This window comes from Artemia franciscana, chromosome 8, assembly GCF_032884065.1.
Source record: "Artemia franciscana chromosome 8, ASM3288406v1, whole genome shotgun sequence".
Classification (NCBI taxonomy): Eukaryota; Metazoa; Arthropoda; class Branchiopoda; order Anostraca; family Artemiidae; genus Artemia; species Artemia franciscana.
The window spans coordinates 22264240-22286960 of record NC_088870.1 but is presented as its reverse complement, the minus strand read 5'-3'; the positions used below and the strand labels follow the sequence as shown (position 1 = coordinate 22286960).

At 36.5% G+C, this 22721-nt stretch overlaps 1 protein-coding gene across 1 annotated transcript in view; it reads right to left on the bottom strand.

Moving 5' to 3' along the window:
* LOC136030143 (pikachurin-like) overlaps positions 1-22721 on the bottom strand; it is a 108315-nt gene that overhangs the window by 42599 nt on the left and 42995 nt on the right. Inside the window, exons 5-6 of the mRNA XM_065708842.1 lie at positions 18689-18833; positions 2578-2755 (exon numbers count right to left, since the gene is read on the bottom strand). Coding sequence (XP_065564914.1) covers positions 2578-2755; positions 18689-18833 — 323 coding nt within the window. The remainder of the gene's footprint in view (positions 1-2577; positions 2756-18688; positions 18834-22721) is intronic.

The following is a 22721-nucleotide window of genomic DNA, read 5'->3' as shown; positions in this document are numbered from 1 at the left end:
TAAGAGAATTTTAGGCTTGAAGAATTTCTTTAGTTCAGTGGTACTAAAAGGGAAAAAGTGGCTTTTTTACTTTAAGGAGTGTTAGATTTCTTAGAATGGTGAAATTTTGGGAGAAAATAACTAGGCTACCTTGACTTTGGTTTCTTAATTCAGCTCATTTTAAGACTCTGAATGACGGCAGACGTGATTCGTGGCCAAACAAGGAAAAGGCACAATGGAAGAAAACGTGTTAGTATGGAAGGAAGTCCAGCGAACCCTTAATGACCAAGAAATCCAAGTGTGGCAAGCTAATTAAAATTATTAAGGGAGTTCGGCAAGGTGCCGTGTTGTCTCCTAGTATATTTAAATGTGTGCTTGCATCGTGCCAGCGTCCCCTTAAAAGTTCTTTTTCTTACGGTAATATTGGTTTGTCTTCTGTTGCATATGCAAACGACGTTCTTCTTGTTGCCCAGACTCGCTGTGAATTGCTCTCCAGTTTTACTATATTAACCCATGAACTATCTAAGATTGGAATGTCAGTTAATGCGTCTAAATACGAGTTTATTTGTTTTAATAGCCCTTATGCGGTCGCTCCATTCGTTTCTGGGACTGCAGTTCTGCCATGTTCTTCTTTAGTTAGTTGGCTTGGTCTGTGTTTAAGTTCAATACTTTCCACTACCTGTTCATCCCTAGTTAATCAAGCTGTGAAAAACCTACGCGTCGCTAACAGAAAAATGTCCCCAAACAAAATCCGTTACAATCGCAACGGTTTGCGCATGACTTATAACGCTTATTGCGCCCCTGTGCTTTTGTTTTTATCAGGCATGGCTCATCTGTTTCGTAAGAAAGATCGTCATATTCTACGTGCGGCTTATTTCAGATATTGTAAATTCCTCCTCCGGCTTCCTGGATGGCACCGAAACAGAAAAATAATTGCTCGATTTGGTTTAATAAATGTGCCCTCTTGGGTTCGGTCTTCCAGTGATGATTTATGTAAAAAGACTATCAACTTTATTCACGTTTACGACCCTCTGCAGCCTTTTTTCCATATTGATTCTGGTTAATTAGTCCATGTTGTCTTTTCTTAGTTTGAATTTTTTCTTATCGCTGTTTATCGTTTTTGCTTTTGTTTATTTATACTACTCCGTACTTTGTGTTTTTTATAATTTTACGGGTAATAAAGTTCATTCATTCTTTCATTCATAAGGAACAATCTATGTTCTTGAGGCTTTACTCCCAAGCTAAAGGGTTTTGTGGGGAGGAGATTTACTTTAAATTGGGTTTGAATAGAGAGGATTTGAAGAATTTGTTGTTGGTAAGAGGGGATAGTTTGGATTTAGGTGAGAGATGGAAATTTTTGGAAAAATTTCGGCTGGCGACTGGCCCCAACTTTTGCCCTGCGTGTGGATGTACGAATGAGAATTTATTTCATTTTGTGTACGAGTGTGAACAGCTGTACTGTACCAAAGGTCAATATGACCTTTTTCCTTGAAAAACTCGTTTTCTGGAAAGTTTTTTTTATTATTAACAATTGTAAAAACGCAACGATACAATTTACAAGCATTTTTGGTTTCCCATCATAAGCAATTACTTAAACGCATTCTAGCCTTTTTTGTGTTGAACTTGTCTTCTTCAATTGTTTTGGGAAGTTTTCTTCTGCTACCAGAGAAAAAAAGTCAAGCAGTTTGACCTTATTTCGATAACCAGCGTCAATTCAAATCTTCTTCTGTCCCCCGCTTAATGAGATTGTTCAATAGCCAGGGAAAATCCTAAAATTTCGTTACCTTGCAAGGCATTTAGTGAATTTAGATATTCAGTTGAAAAAGATAGAACTAATCTGATTACTACAATTGTTCGGTTTTACGCCCGCAATCTTATTGATTCTGGATGTAAACGCTTTGTTTCCTGATTCCTTTTTTCTATTTCAAGCTGGGTACTATTTATCAGCTTGTCCGGTGCTGTATCATTTGAAACTGTGTCCTGGAGCAACAATTCTAACAAAATCATCCTGTAGCTCCTTCAAGTGAGAGCTGAACAAATAAGCTAGCAGTGGAATTGGGCGGACATACCTCGCATATCTATGTGCGGCACTGTGAAAGATGTTTTAAGAAACTGAAAAAATTTAGGCTGCATTTCATTCGAACACGTATTTCCATTAATTTTAGCTCAAAAAAGCACCAGTGCCATAATCACAAATTATGCTCTTTGGATATTATTTTCAACGATGTTACCAGTGGAGACTTTATGAGGGTTATCGGGTCTCTCTCTGATTTAGGAAAAAAATATAAGTGTTTAATTTTAGATCACTAGATGGCTACAGGAAAGAAGTTTTTCATAGTTAAAGCTCCAAGTGTCTTCATTAAAAAGCAATGAAAACGCAGATAATGTTCAGTTAGGTTTTTTTTCATGGATTCTCCACTTTCTGATAAATATATGCTGTCACTGAATTTATGATCCAGCACATATTTAAAATCAGTCAGGAAACATGAAATTTTTGCATCAGCTAAATGTCATTGATCCAAAAAATATCTTCTAAATATTCGTATATCTAAGTTGGAAGAATCTGATAATTACAATGACAAAAATGAAAGCTCTTACCGACATCCCAACCACTAATTGAGTGAAGTCCAATATCATATTTGTTGTCATTAACTTCAAAATTCCTTATACATCCATGGAAACCCTTCTCCATAGAAAGCTTCATTCCAGCTGATGTCATGTTTCCAGGGCCCCCAAGGTAAACAGGCTGTCGAAAAGTTATTCGAGAGAACAGGCCCTTGAAATAATTAAAACCGTTTTATGAATGAAATAGCAAGAAAAAAACTGAAGCTCAGAAGATTAACCTAAAACATTCTTCTTCTATGTATGATAAGAAAAAAATTGAATGGAATTGATTGCAAGTTATCAGGAGATTTGATTTTGGTTTAAAAACAATCAAGCTGCAAAGACAGGCTATATTTCAAGAGGCAGCAATTATTACTGCAACTTTTTTTTTCTAAAATTTTGTGGAACAAACAAGATGTGCATATTTTTTTAGAACATCCATCAAAGCCGGGACTACATTGCATCAAAGACTTTAAAATCGGAATTTTTAGGCTCATTAACTCTTAGGTGCCGATGTTAAGAATGAAGACAGTTGAACTTCTTTTTCTAAAATTTTGTGAAATAACCAAACGTGCATATTTTTGAGAACATCCATCAAAGACGAGGTTATATTGAATCAAAGACCTTACAAATGGATTTTTAGGCTCATTAACTCTTAGATGCTAATGTTAAGACTCCAAAATGAAGAACCGCTGAACATAGTATTTTATAACAATCATAAGTTCATTTTTTTAATTTTTTTTTATCACAAGAGATATCGTATCTAAAGAGCTGTAGATGGGACCATTATTAACTTATAGCGTTGTCTATAGTAAAGGCCATACGGCTCCAATGTTTTTATATTTATTTATTATTTTTTTTCCTAGAAGACCTTCATATGGAAGGGTTCGTCGTATAAACTTCAAAGAGGACTCATTCGATGGGACATCGAGAGTTCCAGTACCCTTTTTAAGAGTTAAAAGTGATTGGAGGACAACTACCCCCCCTCCCACCCTACGCCCTTTTTACCCAAATAAATCCGATACAAATTTTGAGGTAGCCATTTTGCTAAAAATAGTTCAAAGATCATATAACAAAGACCCCGGGGTCGACACAACCCCTAGGGTCCAGGGGTAGGCATCGTAAGCTATGCACTGGAGGAAAATATCGTTCTTATAGAAGGGATGTTCGTATAAAGATAAGAAAGGGCTCATTTGATTGGAAATTAAAAGTTCTAGTTGCCTTTTTCAGAGTTAAAAGAGACCGAAGGGCACCTATCCCCTACACCCTTGTTTTTCCTTCCTTTTTCCTTTTTCTCCAAAAACTCTGGTGTCAACCCCCCCCCCCCCAGGGCCTGAGGGCAGGCGTTCTAAGTTATATCCTGGAGGCATATATGGCTCTTAGGGAAGGGGTGCTCGTATAAACTTCAGAGGGGGTTCATTTGATTTGAAATTAAAAGTCCTAGTTCACTTTGTAATAGTCAAAAGAGATCCAAATAGCCCCCCCCCCACATCATAAGGCTTCCATGTTTCATTATCATTTATCTTTTTCAAGAGGTATCTCATATGGCAAAGGTGATCGCATGAAACTTTGGAGGGGGGCTCATTCAATTAGAAATCGGAAGTTTTAGCGCCCTTTTTAAGAGTCAATAGTAATCGAAGGGCAACTAATCCCCCCAGCACCTCTTCCTCCAAATACATCCGATGAAAATTTTGAGATAGCCATTTTGTTAAAAAATAATTCAAAAATCAGATAACAAAAATTCCGTGGTTGACAAAACCCCCTGGGGCTCGGGGACAGGCGTTATAATTTATAGCCTGGGGGCATATAAGGTTCTTATGGAAGGGGTGCTTGTATAAACTTCAGAGAGGGCTCATTTGGTTGGAAATTGAAAGTTGTAGTTTCACTTTTTAAGAGTCAAAAGTGATAGGAGGGCAGATAGCCTCCCACCATGCCCTTTTTCCCCCAAATGTATCAGATAAAAATTTTGAGATAGATATTTTGTTAAAAATAGTTCAAAGGTCAGAGAACAAAACTCCGATGTCGACACCGCCCCACAGGGCCTAGGGCAGGCGTTGTAAGTTATGTCCTGGGGGTATATATGGTCTTGTGGAAGGGATGCTCGTATAAACTTCAGAGGAGGCTCATTTGACTAGAAATTGAAAGTTCTAGCTCACTTTCTTATAGTCAAAAGAGATCCGAGGGCAACTAGCCCCCTACACACACCATATGGCTTCAATTTTTATTATTATTTTTCCCAGAGGCATTTCATATGGAACGGGTGGTCGTATAAGACTTCGGAGGGGGCTCATTCAATTGGAAAACGGAAGCTCTGGTGCCCTGTTTAAGAGTAAAAATAATTGGAGGGGAACTAGCCTCCCCAGCACGCCTTTCCCCAAAATGCATCAGACAAAAATTTTGAGATTGCCATTTTTAAAAAATAGTTCAAAAATCAGAAAACAAAAACTCCACGGTCAACACAACCCCCAGAGTCCAGCGGCAGGTGTTGTAAGTTATGCCCTTGGGGGCAATGGAGAAGTGCCCGTATAAAATTCAGAGGGGCCTCATTTGATTGGAAATTAAAATTCTAGTTCACTTTTTAAGAGTAAAAAAAGATTGGAGGGAAACTAGCCTCTCACAGCGCCCTTTTTTCCCCAAAGCCAAATTCGATAAAAATTCGAGACAGCTATTTTGTTAAAAATAGTTCAGAAGTCATATAACAAAAACTCTAGAGTCGACACAACCCTCAGAGCCCTGGGGTAAGTGTTTTAAGTTATACCCAAGGGCATATAAGTTTGTATGTAAGGGGTGGTCGCATAAACTTCATAAGTGGCTCCTTTGATTGTAAATTGTAAGTTCTAGTTAGCTTTTATGAGTCAAAAATGATTGGAGGACACCTATCCAAGCGTAAACACACCCTCTTTTCCCCAAATGCATCCGATCAAAACTTTAGGATAGCCAGTTTGTTTTAAATAGTCCAAACGATCAGATAAAAAAAAACTTAAGGGTTAGCATAGCATGTTTCCACCCCGGTCCCACGGGAAGTGCTGTAACTTATGCCTTGGGGGCATAACAAGCTTTTTATGGAAGAGGCGGTAGTATAAACTTCGGAGGGGATTCAAATAATTAGAAATTGAAAGCTATAACTTCGTTTTTAAGACTCAAAAGTGATCCGATGGCAACTAGCTCCTCCCCATAGCTCCAGAGATAACACATCCCCTCCAGAACCCGGGGCAAGAGTTGTAAATAATTATGCCCTAGAGGTATATAAGGTTTTTATGGAAGGGATGGTCTTATAAAATTTAGAGGGAGCTCATTCAATTTTGAATAAGAATTCTAGTGCTCTTATTAAGAGTAAAAAGTGATCGGAGTGCAACCAAAACAACCCCCCCCCCACCCCCACCCGAAAAAAAAAACAGAAACAAAATTCCAAATGCCTTCGATCAAAATTTTTGCATAGCTATTTTGTTGAAAATACTTTAAAGATCAAATAACGAAAACTACAGGATGGGCAAAACCCCTAGAGTCTGGAGGGAATTGTTGTAAGTTACAGCCCGGGGGCATATACAGTATAATGTAAGGGGTGGTCGTATAAACTTCAGGGATAGCTCTTTTGATTGGAAATTGAAAGTTCTAGTGAACTTTTAAGAGTCATCAAAAGTGATTTGAGGGTATTTCCCCCTCCCCACACTCTTTTTCCCACAATGTATCTGATCAATGTTTTGAGATAACCATTATGTTTAACATAGTCCAACGATCAGATGACAAGCCACTAAGGTTCAACATACCACCCTCCAGCCTGGGGGAAGGGCTTTAACTTAAGCCCAGGGGAGAAAAGGGGTTTTATGGAAGGGATAGTTGTATACACTTCAGAGGGAACTAAAGTGATGAGAAATTAAAAGTTCTAGTTTCTTTTTTTCAGGTTATTTATTAAGAAAAAAGGGCATGTTTGATTCTGGATCTCCTGGATGCATTGCTAGCTGTTCCCTAAGATTAGTGAAAACAGGGCTACCGATAGAATGTTGTGCACATCCATCCCCATTCATCCCCTAGCATCAAACCCCACCTCCAAATATCCTCCCATTTGTAGCGCAAATGGGAGGATAGCTCTATATACTGATTATGAGTGGGGATCTCTTATCCCCGGCCCCGGAGAAATGGCTCTGAGTTACAGAATTCGCTTATTGTTACTTTTATACTTTGTTTACTTTGATAATTGTATTTAGTTATTCACGTGGCAACTTCGATTTACGGTGCAAGGGCCGTAAGTTATGTAAGCTGCTTATTGTTACTTTTATATCTTGTTTACTTTAATGTTCTCTTTACTTTGTTACTTTGATATTGTTACATTGATACTAGTTTTGATACACTGATGAAAGTTTGATGTTGAAAAAAAAATTTGATATTGAAATAAGGATTTTTTTAAAAACTTGAAACTTTTTGCAATCAAAAACAAATAAAAATTAATGAAAAACAAATTCCGAAGAAGAAGTTCTTCAAACAAAAGTAAAGGCTATGTTGGACTTAAGATCAGCAGATACAAATACATGTTAAAATTCAAACTCAAAACGACGAGAAATTGCTATTGAAGAACAAATAGAACCCAAAACGAGCAGAAAATAAATAAACAATCATAGCAAAAAAACATACAAGTACTAATATAAATGAATAAATAAAACTTAAAACGAAAAAAAATATTTTGCTATTGAAGCATAAACGAACCCAAAACGAACAGAAATTAAAAAAAAAAGACAACCATCAATGCAAACAAACCTACAATAGATAGTAATATAAATAAATAAATAAATAAATCTTAAAAGGATGGAACTTAAATTGAATATGCAAATCAAACTTGAAAGGAACAAAATTCACTGAATACAAGAGCTTGGGTATCGCCCCCTTCTCTCACCGTAAAAGTCTAAAATCTACTGCGTTATTGGCGCTTTACTGAAAACGAATTATATTACAAATATTTTCTTTTCTTCTTAATGTTGAAAATAAACATTAAAATTACACTAAAATTTTGAACTGATGAGCTTTCTGCAATTAATATCATTAAACACGAAATATTCACTTTAATTGTATTAGTTATTTCCGAGACTGTTCAAGAAAAATATAGTTTCACTACAAACAAGAGTTTGGATCCTTATTTGTAAAAACCTAAAGCCTACTACGTCATTCACTGAAAACGATTTGTATTAGAAAAATTTTGTTTTCCAGTTATTGCAGCATTGAAAATAAAAATGAAAATTACAGTGAAACAAAATCTTGAACTGATGATCTTTCAACAATCAATATCATTATATATCAAATATTCAACTTGATTTTATCTGTACTTTCCAAGACTGTTCAAGACCTATACAGTTTTTAGTAAAGCACCAATGACGCAGTAGGTTTTAGACTTTTGCAGTAAGAGAAGGAGGTGGTACCCTAACTCTTGTTTGTAGTGATTGTTGTGTTGCGAGAGCCACACTTAGATTTTGTCATGTTTTTTTTTTTAGCACCCCGATTTCAGCTTATTCCTTGAAAGTGGTAAGGTTTAAACTCTGCAGCTTTTACGGAAAGGGTGGACCTTAGGCAGGATTGATGAATATGACTTTGCATTTTGGAAAGCTTTGTAGAGCTCTTGCCTGGGGCCAATAACGATGGTTTTTGCTTGTCCTTGAGCCAGAGCCTATAGTGTGTGAAGTTACTTGGAGTTTTATAGCCTTTGTGAGAGAGAACTATCTAAAGTTATGCAGTGAAGCTTTTGTTTCATCAAACAATGTTTCTGCTTTCGAGTGGAAAGCGTAACATATGTGAGCAAGGTTATAGTCAGAATAACGACCTTACTAAACCCATTAGGATCCACAAACAAAGAGCACTACTAAGATTACATCTTTAGCCTATAATATATTTGCATCCAGACCACTTTTAATATTTCTAAAGTTAGAAGTAGGTATTTTTTCTAATTTCTAATTTTCAGTTTTATTTTCTTTTTTTATGGATCAGTGATTCGTAGTCAAAAGTGACTACAGACACTGTAGGAAACTTAGCTCTTGACAAGAGTAATGTCCTTTTAACTACGGCTTTGCATCCAAAATTTTACGGTCTTATATGTTTTGTGAAAGTCCAGGCTTTTTGTGAAGGAGTATTTGTTGCTCATATTGGTGGGGAGAGGCTAAAGCTAAAAATATCAAAGCACGATGTTTTTATAGTTAGCTAGAATATGAACATACATCTATTTATCTTCTCCTTCCCATTCTCTTCTTTTCTCTCTTATTCGGTTGAGACGGAAACTGTATGATATTTATTTTTAGATATCAATGATTCATCCTGACATAGTCATTCCCTTCAATCTTGATTTGGAGAATCTTTACACCGATAGTAATCGCTTAGTGGCAACTCTGGCAAATACAACGCTGTTAAATCAAACAGTTCATGGTAACGAACTGTAGTAAGAAGCGACCCGGCTCAATGGTATCCGAAACTCTAAAAAATGGAATTTGCCTCATTTTTAAAAATAGGGGGAAACACCACCTAAAAGTCATACAATCTTAAAGAAAATCACACCATCAAATTCAGCGTATCAGAGAACCTTATTGTAGAAGTTTCAAGCCCCTATCTACAAAAATGTGGCATTTTTTGCCAGAAGACAAATCACGGAGGCGTGTTTATTTGTTTTTTTTTTTTTGTTTTTTTTTTTTTTCCTCCCAGGGGTGATCGTATCGACTGATTGATCCTAGAATGTCGCAAAAGGGCTCATTATAACGGAAATTAGAAGTTCTAGTGCCCTTTTTAAGTGACCAAAAAATTGGAGGGCACCTAGGCCCCCTCCCACGCTCATTTCCCCCCAAAGTCACCGGATCAAAATTCTGAAATAGCCATTTTATTCACCATAGTCGAAAACTTAATAACTATGTCTTTGGGGACGACTTACTCCCCCGCAGTCCCCGTGGGAGGGGCTGCAAGTTACAAACTTTGACATGTGTTTACATATAGTAATGGTTACTGGGAATTGTACAGACGTTTTCAGGGGAATCTTTTGGTTGGAGGGGGAGATTTGAGGGGGGTTACGTGGGAGGATCTTTCCATGGAGAAACTTCTCATGGGGGAAGAGACTTTCAATGGAGGGGGCGGAGGATTTACCAGCATTATTTAAGAAAACAATGAAAAAATAAATATGAAAAAGTTTCTTCTACTGAAAGTGAGGAGCAGCATTAAAACTGAAAACGAACAGAAATTATTACGCATATGAGGGGTTTACCTCCTCGTAATACCTCGCTCTTTACGCTAAAGTATTTTTAGTAATTTCAACTATTTATTCTACGGCCTTTGTGATTCAGGGGTCATTCTGAAGGAATTGGGACAAAATTGAAGCTTTAGTGTAAAGAGCGAGGTATCGAAGAGGAGTGAGCCCCCTCATATACGCAATAAAGACATACGAATATAGAAGTTCGCTACGTAAGTTAGTTCGTAAGTTACTTATATTTTTTACTTATGAAAACGCTCGTAAAAAAAATAAAAGTTATAGTTGCCTTTTTAAGTAATCAAGAAATTGGAGGGCAACTAAGCCTCCTCCCTCGCTCCTTTTTTCTCAAAATCTTGCAATATTACGGATTCCAATATTCGAATTCTAATTTTAATATCCAATTTTATATCCAATTATTCAATTATTCCAATTATATCCAGTTATTCCAATCCATTATTATATCAAATTTTATATCCAATTTAATATCCAATTTTCCAATTCCAATGTTACCCAATATTACGGCCCAATACCAGTACCCATTTACTATTGGGTAAATAGTAGCCGTACTTTGTTTACCCTGAATATGAAAGAGGCTGCTCCCTCTTCAACGCCCTGCTCTTCGCGCTAAAGTTTGACTCTTTCTCTCAACTCTACTTTTTAAAACAGTAAAAACTTTAGCGTAAAGAGCAGGGCGTTGAAGAGGGAAAAGCCTATTCATATACAGGGTAATTTCTGTTCGTTTTAAGTTTTAATGTCGCTCCTTAATTTCAGTTAAAAAAAACTTTTTTTTATTTATTTAATACATGCAATGAGTCACCTGTAGATAGGCTTATGCGACAGAACTCAAATATTGTTTCCGATATATCAGACGAACTGAAGATCGTAGTAGTACAGGTGAGATAATTATTCTGATCAGGGTCCTATTTTCATCTGGTATGCAGATTCAATATCGCCCAGCAAGTAAGACTTTATTGGGTAATGGAAGTGGGTAATGAAAAACTTCTCGTCCGTAGGCGAGAAAGACTAATTTGGGAAATAATTTATGGTTCAGATAGTCTATGTTCTATACTGATTCAAATACTTATGCACATTATCCTTAGAATTGTCCCCTAAAAGTTGATAACATTAGAGAATGTGCCTGATTTTTGAAAATATGTTATTTGTGAAAGGTTAGCGATTTTTACAAAACTAAACACAGAGACACCACATATGGGCAAAGGAGGGGGCTTTATTTCAATATGCACCACTTATGAAAAAGTCTCTTTTCGTTTAATCATGTCAGAATCTACACTGATTCATGTATCTTACTTTTTCTTGCTGGAATGTTTTTTTTTCTTTATTTTATTTTTTAGTTTTTCTGGTGTTTTCTTTTTTTTTGCTTTTTTTATTTTATTAATTTATTCATTTTCATTATTATTTTTTTACCCTCAGTACCCACCTCCACGGGGCAAGCGATTAACACATTAACAGAGGTATACAGGTTCAAACAGTATATTTTTATATAGGTTATATAGATTTATTGTGTTACGAGAGCTACAGTTTGTTTTGGTCGTGCTTTTTTTTGTTCCTATCACCCCAATTGCAGCTTATTCCTTGAAAGTGGTAAGGGTCTAACCTCTGCGGTTTTTACAGAAAGTGTGACCTTATTAGAGCTATTGCCTGGGGCCAAAAAGGATGGTTTTTGCTTGTCCTTGAGCCAGAGCCCATAGTTTGCGAATAGACTTGGAGTTTTATAGCGTATGTGAGAGAGAAGTATCTGAAGTTATGCAGTGAAGCTTTCGTTTCATAAAACCATGTTTCTGCTTTCGGGTGGAAAGCTCCATTCTAGCAGGTGACCACCAGTTTCAAACTGAGGATGGACTAAAATCTATAAGAGTTAAATATATGCGACAGCTACCCAGCCCTATAGCCAATATATCTTCTTTGAGCGATAAATAGAAAAAATTACAGAAATAAACAAGAGCTAAGAGCTCATATGGCACTTGTGACGAGGCGAGAAGAACTAAGAGCCAAGAGATCATATGGTATGAGCTCTAACAAAATTCTATGAATCAATAGATTGATTTAAAAAGGAAAAATAAGAGGCTTAATGCCCGTCAAGATTTAAAATAAGAGCTCTGAGTCACAAAGTCCTTCTAAATATCAAAATTCATTAAGATCCGATCACCCAGTCGTAAGTTATAAATACCTAATTTTTTCTAATTTTTCCTTTCCCTTTTGCCCCCCAGATGGTCGAATCTGGGAAAACGACTTTATCAAGTCAAATTGTGCAGCTCCCTGACACGCCTACCAATTTTCATCGCCCTAGCACGTCCAGAAGCACCGAACTCGCCAAATCACTGAACCCCTCCCCCCAACTCCCCCAAAGAGAGCGAATCCAGTGCGATTCTGTCAATCACGTATCAAGAATATTTGTTTATTCTATCCACCAAGCTTCATCCCGACTCCAAGTGTTTTTCCAAGATTTCCCCCTCCAAATCCCCACAATGTCAAAAGATCTGGTCGGGATTTGAAATAAGAGCTCTGAGACATGAATTCCTTCTAAAAATCAAATTTCATTACGATCCGATCATCTATTCGTAAGATATAAATACTCCAATTTTCATGTTTTCCAAGAATTCCGGTTCCCCCCTCCAACTCTCCCGAATGTCACAGGATCTGGTTGGAATTTGAAATTAGAACTTTAAAGCACAAGATCCTTCTAAATATCAAATTTCATTAAGATCTGGTCACCCTTTCGTAAGTTACAAATACCTCAATTTTCAAAATTACCCCCCCCCCCAATTCCACCAAAGAGAGCAGATCCGGTCCAGTTATGTCAGTCACGTATCTTAGACAGGTTTCTATTCTTCCCATCCAGTTTCATCCTGATCTCACCGCTTTAAGTATTTTCTAAGATTTCCGGTCCCCCCAACTGCCCCCCCCAATTACGCTTGATCCGGTTGAGATTTAAAATAAGATATCGGAGTTACGAGGTCCTTCTAAATATGAAGTTTCATGAAGATCCGATCACTCCTTCGTAAGTTAAAAATGCGTCATTTTTCTTATTTTTCAGAATTACCCCCCCCCACACAATTGAGCGGATCCGTTCAAATTATTTAAATCACGTATGCAAGACTTCTGCTTATTTTTCCAACCAAGTTTCATCCCAATCCCTCCAATCTAAGCGTTTCCCATCATTTTAGGTCTCCCCACCCCAAACTTCCCCCAATGTCACCAGATCTGGTCAGGATTTAAAATAAGAGCTTTGAGACACGATATCCTTCTAAAAATCAAATTTCATGGAGATCCAATCACCCGTTCGTAAGTTAAAAATACCTAATTTTTTCTAATTTTTCAGAATTAACCCCCCCCCCCCACTACCCCAAAGAGAGCGGATCCGTTCTGGTTATGTCAATCATGTATCTAGGACTCGTGTTTTTTCCACCAAGTTTCATCCCGATCCCTCCACTCTAAGTGTTTTCCAATTTTTAGGTTTCTCTCTCCAAACTCCCCCCCCCCAATATCACCAGATCCGGTCGAGTTTAAAATAAGAGCTCTGAGCCACGATATCCTTCTAAATATCAAATTTCATTGAGATCCGATCACCCGTTCGTAAGTTAAAAATGCTTCATTTTTTTATTTTTTCAGAAATACCCCCCCCAAACTACCCAAAAGAGAGCGAATCCGTTCCGTTTATGTCAATCATCTATCTAGAACTTGTGTTTATTTTTCCCACCATGTTTCATCCCGATCCCTCCACTCTAAGTGTTTTCCAAGTTTTAGGTTTCCCCCTCCCAACTCCCCGCCCCCATCACCAGATCCGGTCGGGATTTAAAATAAGAGCTCTAAGACACAATATTCTTCTAAACATCAAATTTCATTGAGATCCGATCACCCGTTCGTAAGTTGAAAATACCTCATTTTTCTAATTTTTAAGAATTACTCCCCCCCCCCCCTAACTACCCCGAAGAGAGCAAATCAGTTCCAATTATGCCAATCATGTATCTGGGACTTCCACTTATTTTTCCCATCAAGTTTCATCCCGATCCCTCTACTCTAAGTGTTTTCCAAGATTTTAGGTTTCCCCCCTCCAAATCCCCCCAATGTCATCAGACCCAGTCGGAATTTAAAATAAGAGCTCTGCGACACAATATCATTCCAAACATCAAATTTCATTAAGATCCAATCACCCGCTCATAAGTTAAAAATACTTCATTTTTTCTATTTTTTCCGAATTAACCGGCCCCTACTCCCCCACCCAGATGGTCAAATCGAGAAAACGACTATTTCTAATTTAATCTGGTCCGGTCCCTGATACGCTCGCCAAATTTCATTGTCCTAGCGTACCTGGAAGTGCCTAAAGTAGCAAAACCGGGACTTTAGGTTTTCCCCCTCCAACTCCCCCCAATGTCATCAGATCCGGTCGGGATTTAAAATAAGAGCTCTGAGACACAATATCATTCCAAACATCAAATTTCATTAAGATCCAATCACCCGCTGATAAGTTAAAAATACTTCATTTTTTTTATTTTATGCGAATGATTTATGGTTAATACCAAGTGCCATAAAAAGTAGGGACCAAAAGCGCTGCCATCTATGGTTTCTATCCGTCTCTGTTCGTGATTTCAGCTAAGTTTATCATTCGGTTTTTCGCACTTGGGATATTGGTAGAGAAATGTCATCAGGTATACCTCTTAAAATTTAAAAGTTATCTCATTGCTAAAGAAATTAGAGTTTATCCTTTGCTCCTTTCTAAGTGGTGACGTTAGAAACTTGGCCTACGGCAAAAAAGTCAACTTTTGAACTAAGACAGATAAATTTTCTTTTTCGACGCCAGTCGATAGCTCTGGATGAGCTGATCAAAGAATGTGTCATCCATTTTTTGGTAAAAAAAAATCCTTCATGAGATATACCAGTTTGAAAGTTTAAAGGGGTTGACAACTTCAAAAGTAAGGTACACACTGAAGCCAAAAATAGGTTGATACAGAAATGGTATGAAATATGCCTCTTCAACTTCAAAAGTTCTCCAATTGCTAAAGAAATTAGAGATTATCCTTTGCCCCTTTCTAAGTGGTGACGTTACAAACTTAGCCTACGGCAAAAACTCAACCTTTGAACTAAGACAGATAGATTTTTTTGAAGGCAGTCGATAGCTCTTGATGACCTGATCAACTTATATGTCTTCCGTTTTTCGGCAGAAGAATTCCTTCATGAGATATACCAGTTCGAAAGGCTTAAGGGGTTGACAACTTCAGTATTGTATTGTACATACTGAAACCAAAATAGGCCGATACCAATTGTGAGACATAAAGGGAGCTTTAAGCACAGTCGGCTGTTAGCTCATAATCATCTTCCGCAATGAGGGGTTCGCAACTTTGGCTAGTTGGTGTGCCTGTTATTTGTTTCCGGTGCATTTAATGGTAAGACCAATTTGGTTCCAGCGGTAAGACATTTAGGGGACTTGTAAATAATAATCGACAGTTAGGCTACAACCATCTTTAGCGATGATGGGTTTGCAAATTTTCTAGTTGCAATGAGGGGTTTGCAACTTTTTTGAATTGGTGTACCTAGTATTTATTCCAAAATCCTTACAGATTAACAACTTCAGCGTTAAATCTAAGTGAGGAAACAATTCCCAAAGTGTTGCTCTCGCAACACTTTACTCGGCAAAGCCGAACAAAGGTTGCCGCAATACTTCATGTTGCCCATGCAACGTAGATCTAGCATTTGTATTTATTTTATGTTCGTTTGCATTGATTGTTTATTTAATTTCTGTTCGTTCTGGGTTTCATTTATACTTCAATAGCAAAATAGTTTTTTTTTTTATTTTACGCCTTATTTGCGTTTTCAAATTAAGCATTAATCGCTTACAAGTTATTTATTCATTTATATTAATACATGTTGTATGTTTTCTTTGCTATGATTGTTTATTTAATTTCTGTTCATTTTGGGTTTTATTTGTTCTTTAGTAGTAATTTTTGGTCGTTTGAGTTTGAATTTTAACAGGTATTTGTATCTGCTTATCTTAAGTTTAATGTTGTCTTTACTTTTCTTTGAAAAACTTCTTTTTCATAAATGTTTTTAATTAATTTTAGAAATATCCAAATAACTAATTTTAAACTGCATTAAAACAATTAGAATCCTTTTATATTTGATTACAGCATTTATCCTAATTTTTTCCCTTATGAAAAATAGGAAAAGTCAGTATTTCCAACATACAGTTCTTCGTGTTTAGTAAATTGTTTATAATATGGAAGAAAACTCTTAAGAATTATATTGTTTTTCTCTCTACCTTGGGTTTTTCTGAATGCTTTAGCTACAATATTACACTTTATTTCCATGAAGAAAAACTTCGATTTTTCCATTTACAATAAGTAAGGGTAATCTGAAACAGTGAAGCTTTAGGATACATATTATAATCATGTAATTTCTGTTGTACTCATTTCTTACACACTAATAGAATTGAAAGAAATTTCTGTCTTACTTTTTTTTATTGTGAATTAACGTACGTTATTTTCATTAGCGAAGTAAATATTACTTTTAGCTTTCTAGTGCAATTTTAAAAAGTTGTTCCATGTTACTTTTTAAAGAAAAATTTTCCCATTTTTATCAAATTCTTGAATCTGTTTGCTTTCTGTCACATTATTTGTTTAATTTTCTACTACAAACCTATGAATATGCATTTTCCCCGATTATCTTAAAAGGTCAAAAATGAAACAATTGCAAATACTTTTTAAAATTTAGGCTGAATCCATATTTCCTTGAACAAAAATTGTTGTAGCAAACATTATTGTTTGGATTTTAATTTTAAAAAAGTATGGATATATTAGCTTCTAAAGGAAACTCGCTTTTTTTAACTCTTGAATCTGCTTCTCTTCTGTTTACGTTTTTTGTTGACAATAAATTTTCTACTATAAACCTAAGAGTACGTATTTCTTTCGCCTTTTGTTTAGAAACAAAAATGAAAGAATTTCAGACACTTTTTTCAAATTTAAGCTTTCATGAACTACGAAATGAGACAGGCGAGTGAATTACAACTCGTACTTTCCCCTTTTAAAAATAAAGGGAAAAGCATTTCTATTGTAATAGATATGCGGAAACACATCTAGACCGACAAATCTAGGAATTTTCTCTACTATGAAATATCTGAATACATAATTTAAATCCAAACTTTGGTTAAACAAGAATTGGGCTCTTTTTGTCGGGTAAGAACATCACTGGATTGTTGGTAGCTAATTAATGGTCTATTTAAAAGGTCTATTTAAATTAAATGGTCTAATTAAATGACTATGCAGCAACCCCTCTAAACAGACAAATCTAGGAATCCTCTCCACAATTAAACATCTGAATACATAATTTGAAAACAAGCTTTGGCCAAAGAGAAATTGGACCTCTGGTGTAAGATCGGAGCTTCACCAGCTGCTAGTAGCTAATAAACTAGGTGGATTAGTATTTTTTTTTGTAAAATAACTTTATCTGTATAAAATATGTTTGGACATGACTGAAGAAGAAATTACTTTCAACTTCGAATAATCTCAATATAGTATAAAAAAAACATTGGTATAATCCTGGCAGATTCAACCTTGCTCATTCGGTGAGACCAATATTTAGAAAAGACCTAGTCATAGAAACGACACTGTCCTTCGAAAAAAAAAGCGAAACTCATCGTTTTACTAATTGTAGAAGTCAAATTTCTTTTATGCTAAAATTTACATAAAAAGTTGCAAGTGTTCTATTTTAAAGCCACATGTCAATGTTTGTTCTTTTACTTATGACCCGCTTAAAAAAAATTAAGACGGAAAAGTAAGATGAAAAGGCACCCTTTCACGAACATATTTATATTTAAAAAAAAAAAAAAACAAGTAAGCAAAACTACACAGAAGTACCAACTAACAATAATAAAAATATAGCAAAATACTGAAAGTATGTTTTGTCTTTTTAGATAAGAAAATTGCTGAAATCAATCGTGCTGAGAACAAAAAGAAGCAATGCATTTCAGTTCTACAAAAACTGGCTTATATTGTCCTTTGAAATAGCGAAGAGAAAATGTGCATAGTACTACGTGGCATAATTAGTCATGGTAGAAATAGTCATGGAAGAACCTTTTGTTGTACTATTAGTCGTGATGGATGGAATTTTCGTTGTAAGAATTTTCGTTGAATTTCAGGAGAAGTTTACACTATAAAATTTCAAATTTTTGTTGATAGGAGCTTTACACCTTTGATCCAGGGCTCTCAGACATGCTGAATTTCATGGTGTTATTTTCGTCACAATTGTATCCTTTTTGTTTTATTTTTCTTACTTCTATACAATTAGACAAATGTTCGTATGGAAATAACTTTTGATACGGAGTCCAAACATGGCTACAAAATGGAGGTGATTGGGACAGAGGGTCCTCTAAGATTTGTCCAAAGCATCTTCAAGAAAATTTAAATATGATATAATACGTTTTTCGACTTTGACTCATTATCCTCTTGCCTTTTCATTTCACCGATTTAAACTCTTCGTGGCAGTTTTTTTGTTATTGTCTCCCTTCCGTTCTACTAATTTCAATCAAACCCATTTCAACCAATATCAACCAAAACCATTGCTATACATTCAGCAACTATATTCTAGGCTCATTTATGCTCCTTCCCCATTGAAAAACAGAACTATATTCTTTATTACTTCCAAAAGTTTCAACTAGTAGTTGGCGGACTTTTTTTCGTATATATTTTAAAATATTTATTTTTCTGTAAACACGAGCCTCCCACTAAAGTCTGGAAGATTAACATTGCAAACTTAATTAGATTGGAATTAATATTGAACGGAAAAAGAGCTAAATATATATCACAAAAGACAATTAAGACAATTCACTGTTAACTGCATACATCATTTTAGAAATGTTAGTTTTAAACACATAGCTCATATTACCTGGGATTTTGCCTTGGTTATACCATCATGTTGGACCCAGAGTCTGGCATCCCTACCATGTCTATCTAGCTTAATTTTTGTCCACTGGTGCAATTTTATTGGCTTATCTGAACGTAGAAGTCCTGAACCTGACCCACAGTCAAATCTGAAAAAAAATCTTTTTGAAAGCCTTAAAAAATTGCAAACACAAAATAATAAAAAGTAAGTGTATTTTAAACCAACATCGGCAACTGTGATCTCGTCCTTCGTACTCACAGCAATATAGACGCCATAACAGATGCATGAAAATAGGACTACTAGTAAAGAAAGGGTCAGATTCTCGTAATTCACTGGCAAGAACTTTTGCAGCCTAATATAGCCATGAACATTACACAGCAAAAATATTTGCCCATGCAAATATAGTTAGTCAGTTCTTTAGCCATGTTTAGGGCAAACTTCAACGGTCTTTTTAAAGTCAAGAGCTAAAATACTTTCATTTTAGAAGTTTCTTCGTACCTCTTTTTTACATGTGATTTGCTTTTAGTTATGTACTCAGCCCCGCCCCCACTCCTCCTGAGAATCTATATTTGTTTTGGGTTTTAGTTTAGGAGTATTTTTCACCAACTCATCGATGTAGCGATGTCACCCTGATGACAATTGAGTTTGAGAAGGAACGCGCTATAATAATTAAATATGCATTTTACGGTTAGCAATTTATGCAGATTATTAACGTTAGCCTTAATTATTTATACTAATGTTATTGTTAATTATTCATTTTGTTAAGATTCCAGACCATCATACGGTTATTTATCATATGATTATTCAGTTGTCCTTGTGGTTATCAAAGATTTTTGTCAAAACCCAGAAAAAAGCCGCTGAACAATTACTTTTAACACGTATTAAATGAAAAAAAAGCTTTTTCAACTAAAACTAAGGAACAATACAAAAAATTAAAAAACGAACAGAAATTATTATGTAGGCTACATGAGGGAGTTGCCCCCCTCCTCAATACCTCATTCTATACGATAAAGTTTGAGTTTTTGTCCAAATTCCTTAGAAACGACTTATGACAAACAAGGGCCGTTTAATTAAAATAATTGACTTTTTTAAAGTTATAACAGAAATTTAGCTTTAAGAGTGAGGTATTGAGGACGGGGCAACCTCCTCATGTTAATAATAATTTCTGATCGTTTTTAAATAATGCCGGGAAATCGGAATCCCCCCTCAACGGACAATTTCTTTCCCCCACGGAAAATACCTCTATGAAAAGTTCTTCTCATGTAAAATACAACCTTCCCCACAAGGAAAATTCCTCCCAGACAATTCCATCCTAGCTGAAAATTCCACCTAGAAAATTTCTTGCGGGTGATACCGACTGAATGTTTTTTTCTTAGCGCCCTTTCATTGGGAAAAAAAAACTTTAGTTGCTAATGGTTTTTAAAATAATGACAGATATACCCCTCCGTGGAAAATTCTTTACGCAAATACCCTGCCCTAGTCGAAATTCGCTCCCGCAAAATGTTTCCTCCAGAAAAGTTATACCAAGGAAAACTCCCCCATGGAGTTTCTCCCGTGGAAAATTGCATAAATATAAGGTGGATGTTGCCTGCCTGAGACAAGGATTGGAGGTTTTTTGTCCAAACATATAGCCATAGCCAAGTCAAACGAGAAACATCGATTTCTCGACTTTGAAGTTCAGGATGGATATGGGCTTCATGAAATGAGATTTATGCTGAGCTCTTCAGCTCATCAGTTGCTTCTTGAATGGGTCTCAAGTAGCAAGAGAATTGCTCTGATCCCCTTAAAGATTATACTTTTTAAGATAAGCATCATATTGGTGTGTGCTCCCACTCGTGGAGCTGCTGATGACCAAATAGAAGTCTTCTACATAGAACTAGAGTGAAAAGTATACAGTGAAAACTTGTCCAAAATGGAACTATGGAACTATCTTATTGTTGCTGGATACTGGAACGACCGAGTTGGCTCATTTGACAAGTCACTCCATGATGTGATTGGCCACTACAAATATGAAATACGATGCCAAAATTGTGAGCGTATGATCCAGTTTGCTCGAGACCATAAACTTGCGGTTATAAACTCCCTAGTTCAATGCAAGACTTCACACCGCATCAGTTGCCGTTCTAATGATAATGTCACCACAGCCCAGATAGATTATTTTCTGGTCAGGACAAGATGGTGAAGCTTTGTTCAAGATGCTTGTGCCTTTAGAGCATACTGTACTGGATCCAGAGCAGGCAGCAATCATACCCTTGAGGGAGCAAAGATCCTTCTCCGCCGTAGTAAAAGGAAGAATCAGGCACAAAAGAGAAGACTAGACATCTCAAAACTGGATTTTGATCATAAGAAACATGAGTTTTGCCTTCAACTTCAAAACAGGCATGATACCCTACCCGCTGATGTACAAGACACCAAAAAATTGTGGTGGCAATTTAAAACTTTGACCACTGAAATTGTTTCTGACATGCTTGGCTACTCCAGCTCTACAAAAAGGAGCGGGATTTCCAAACGATCCGAGTTGATTAAAAAGAGATGTAGATCAAGCCACCTTAGCAAGCAGTCAAAAGCTGAACTGAGGAAGTGTATCAAACAAAGTTTAAAGAAAGACCGCACTCGACACTGGGAAAACGTCACTCACAAGCTAGAAAACGCAGCGCGAAAACACGATTCTAGACGCAGATATCAAATTCTGAAAGAAGTTACTGGAAAGAAGTCCTATGTGCCTGACTCTTATCGAAGATATACAAGGCAATACTATTGCCGATTGTGCCTAAAATTTTGAGCGATGGGAAATGCATAAATACATTTCCGCCGACCTTGACACAAGTATAAACGCCATCCGAAATCTCAAACGACTTAAGTCTATTGGTGAGGAGAGTATTACGTTTGAGATCTATAAAGTATCTCCCAGCCTAATTGCAAGCTAGCTACTGCCGTTATTTACAGAAATATGGAAAACAGAGAATTTTCCCAAGTAGTGAAAAATTTCAGTCACCCTCCCTGTTTATAAAAAAGGTGAAAGGACACAGTGCGTTAATTATAGAGGAACATTTCTCATAGACGTTGCAGTCAAATTATTTGCTAACATTCTACTATGTAGATTCCAAACAGTCAGAGATAACCGAGTACGCGAAAAACAGTCCGGATTCTGGTCCTGTAGAGGAGGTTCAGATCATATTTCCGTCCTCCACTATTGACGAAGTATCAAATTTCTCAACCTACCTCGGCCTACGAATAACCGGGAAGAAACCAAAAGTTCTTGATTTGAATATCATTATAGATTACCCACTTGAAAAGGTTGAGAGTTTCGTTCATCTGGGATCCGAGATGGATTCGAAGGGAGGATGTGATGAAGATGTCAACAGAAGAATTTTTCCCTCTGTTTTCCCTCTGCTTGAGAAACATCTCCGGGTACGTAAAGAAATTATGTCGCGAACAAAGATCAGCATACACAAGTCGACAGTGAGGGCAGTCGTACTCTATGCTGTTAAATCACGGCATGCCAGACCAGCTCACGGACGTACTCTATAGGTTTTTGATCATCAATATCTACGTTAAACTTAACACTTCCGAACATCAGATCAGACTTCAAACGACGACATCCATTGACATTGCTTCAATACTGACAAAATTTCAAGCATCATCAAGCGCTGCCAGCGCCTCTGGCTTGGACACGTTTTGCATGACCCCAACGAACGCCTTATTAAACAGATACTTTTCGGGGAACCCTTATCAGCATGGTGTAGAAGAAAAGAAGGGTAATTTGATAATTGATGGTCATTCATAAGGCAATATTTGGAGCCTGTTGGAGGTTTCCGTATATTCCTCCACAAATGGGACAAGCAATGGCTAAAGTTAGCCGAAAATTTGACACAAGACCGACCATCATAACCCTCATTCAGAAGCTTCGTTCGGATGCCGGGTAAGGCGGAAACGCCTGGTCCCGCTGCAAGCACAAGTAGGAAGAGATCTGAAGATCGTTTGTGTATGTCCTTGATATAGAATATCTTGAATGATCTGATAATTCCTTGGATAT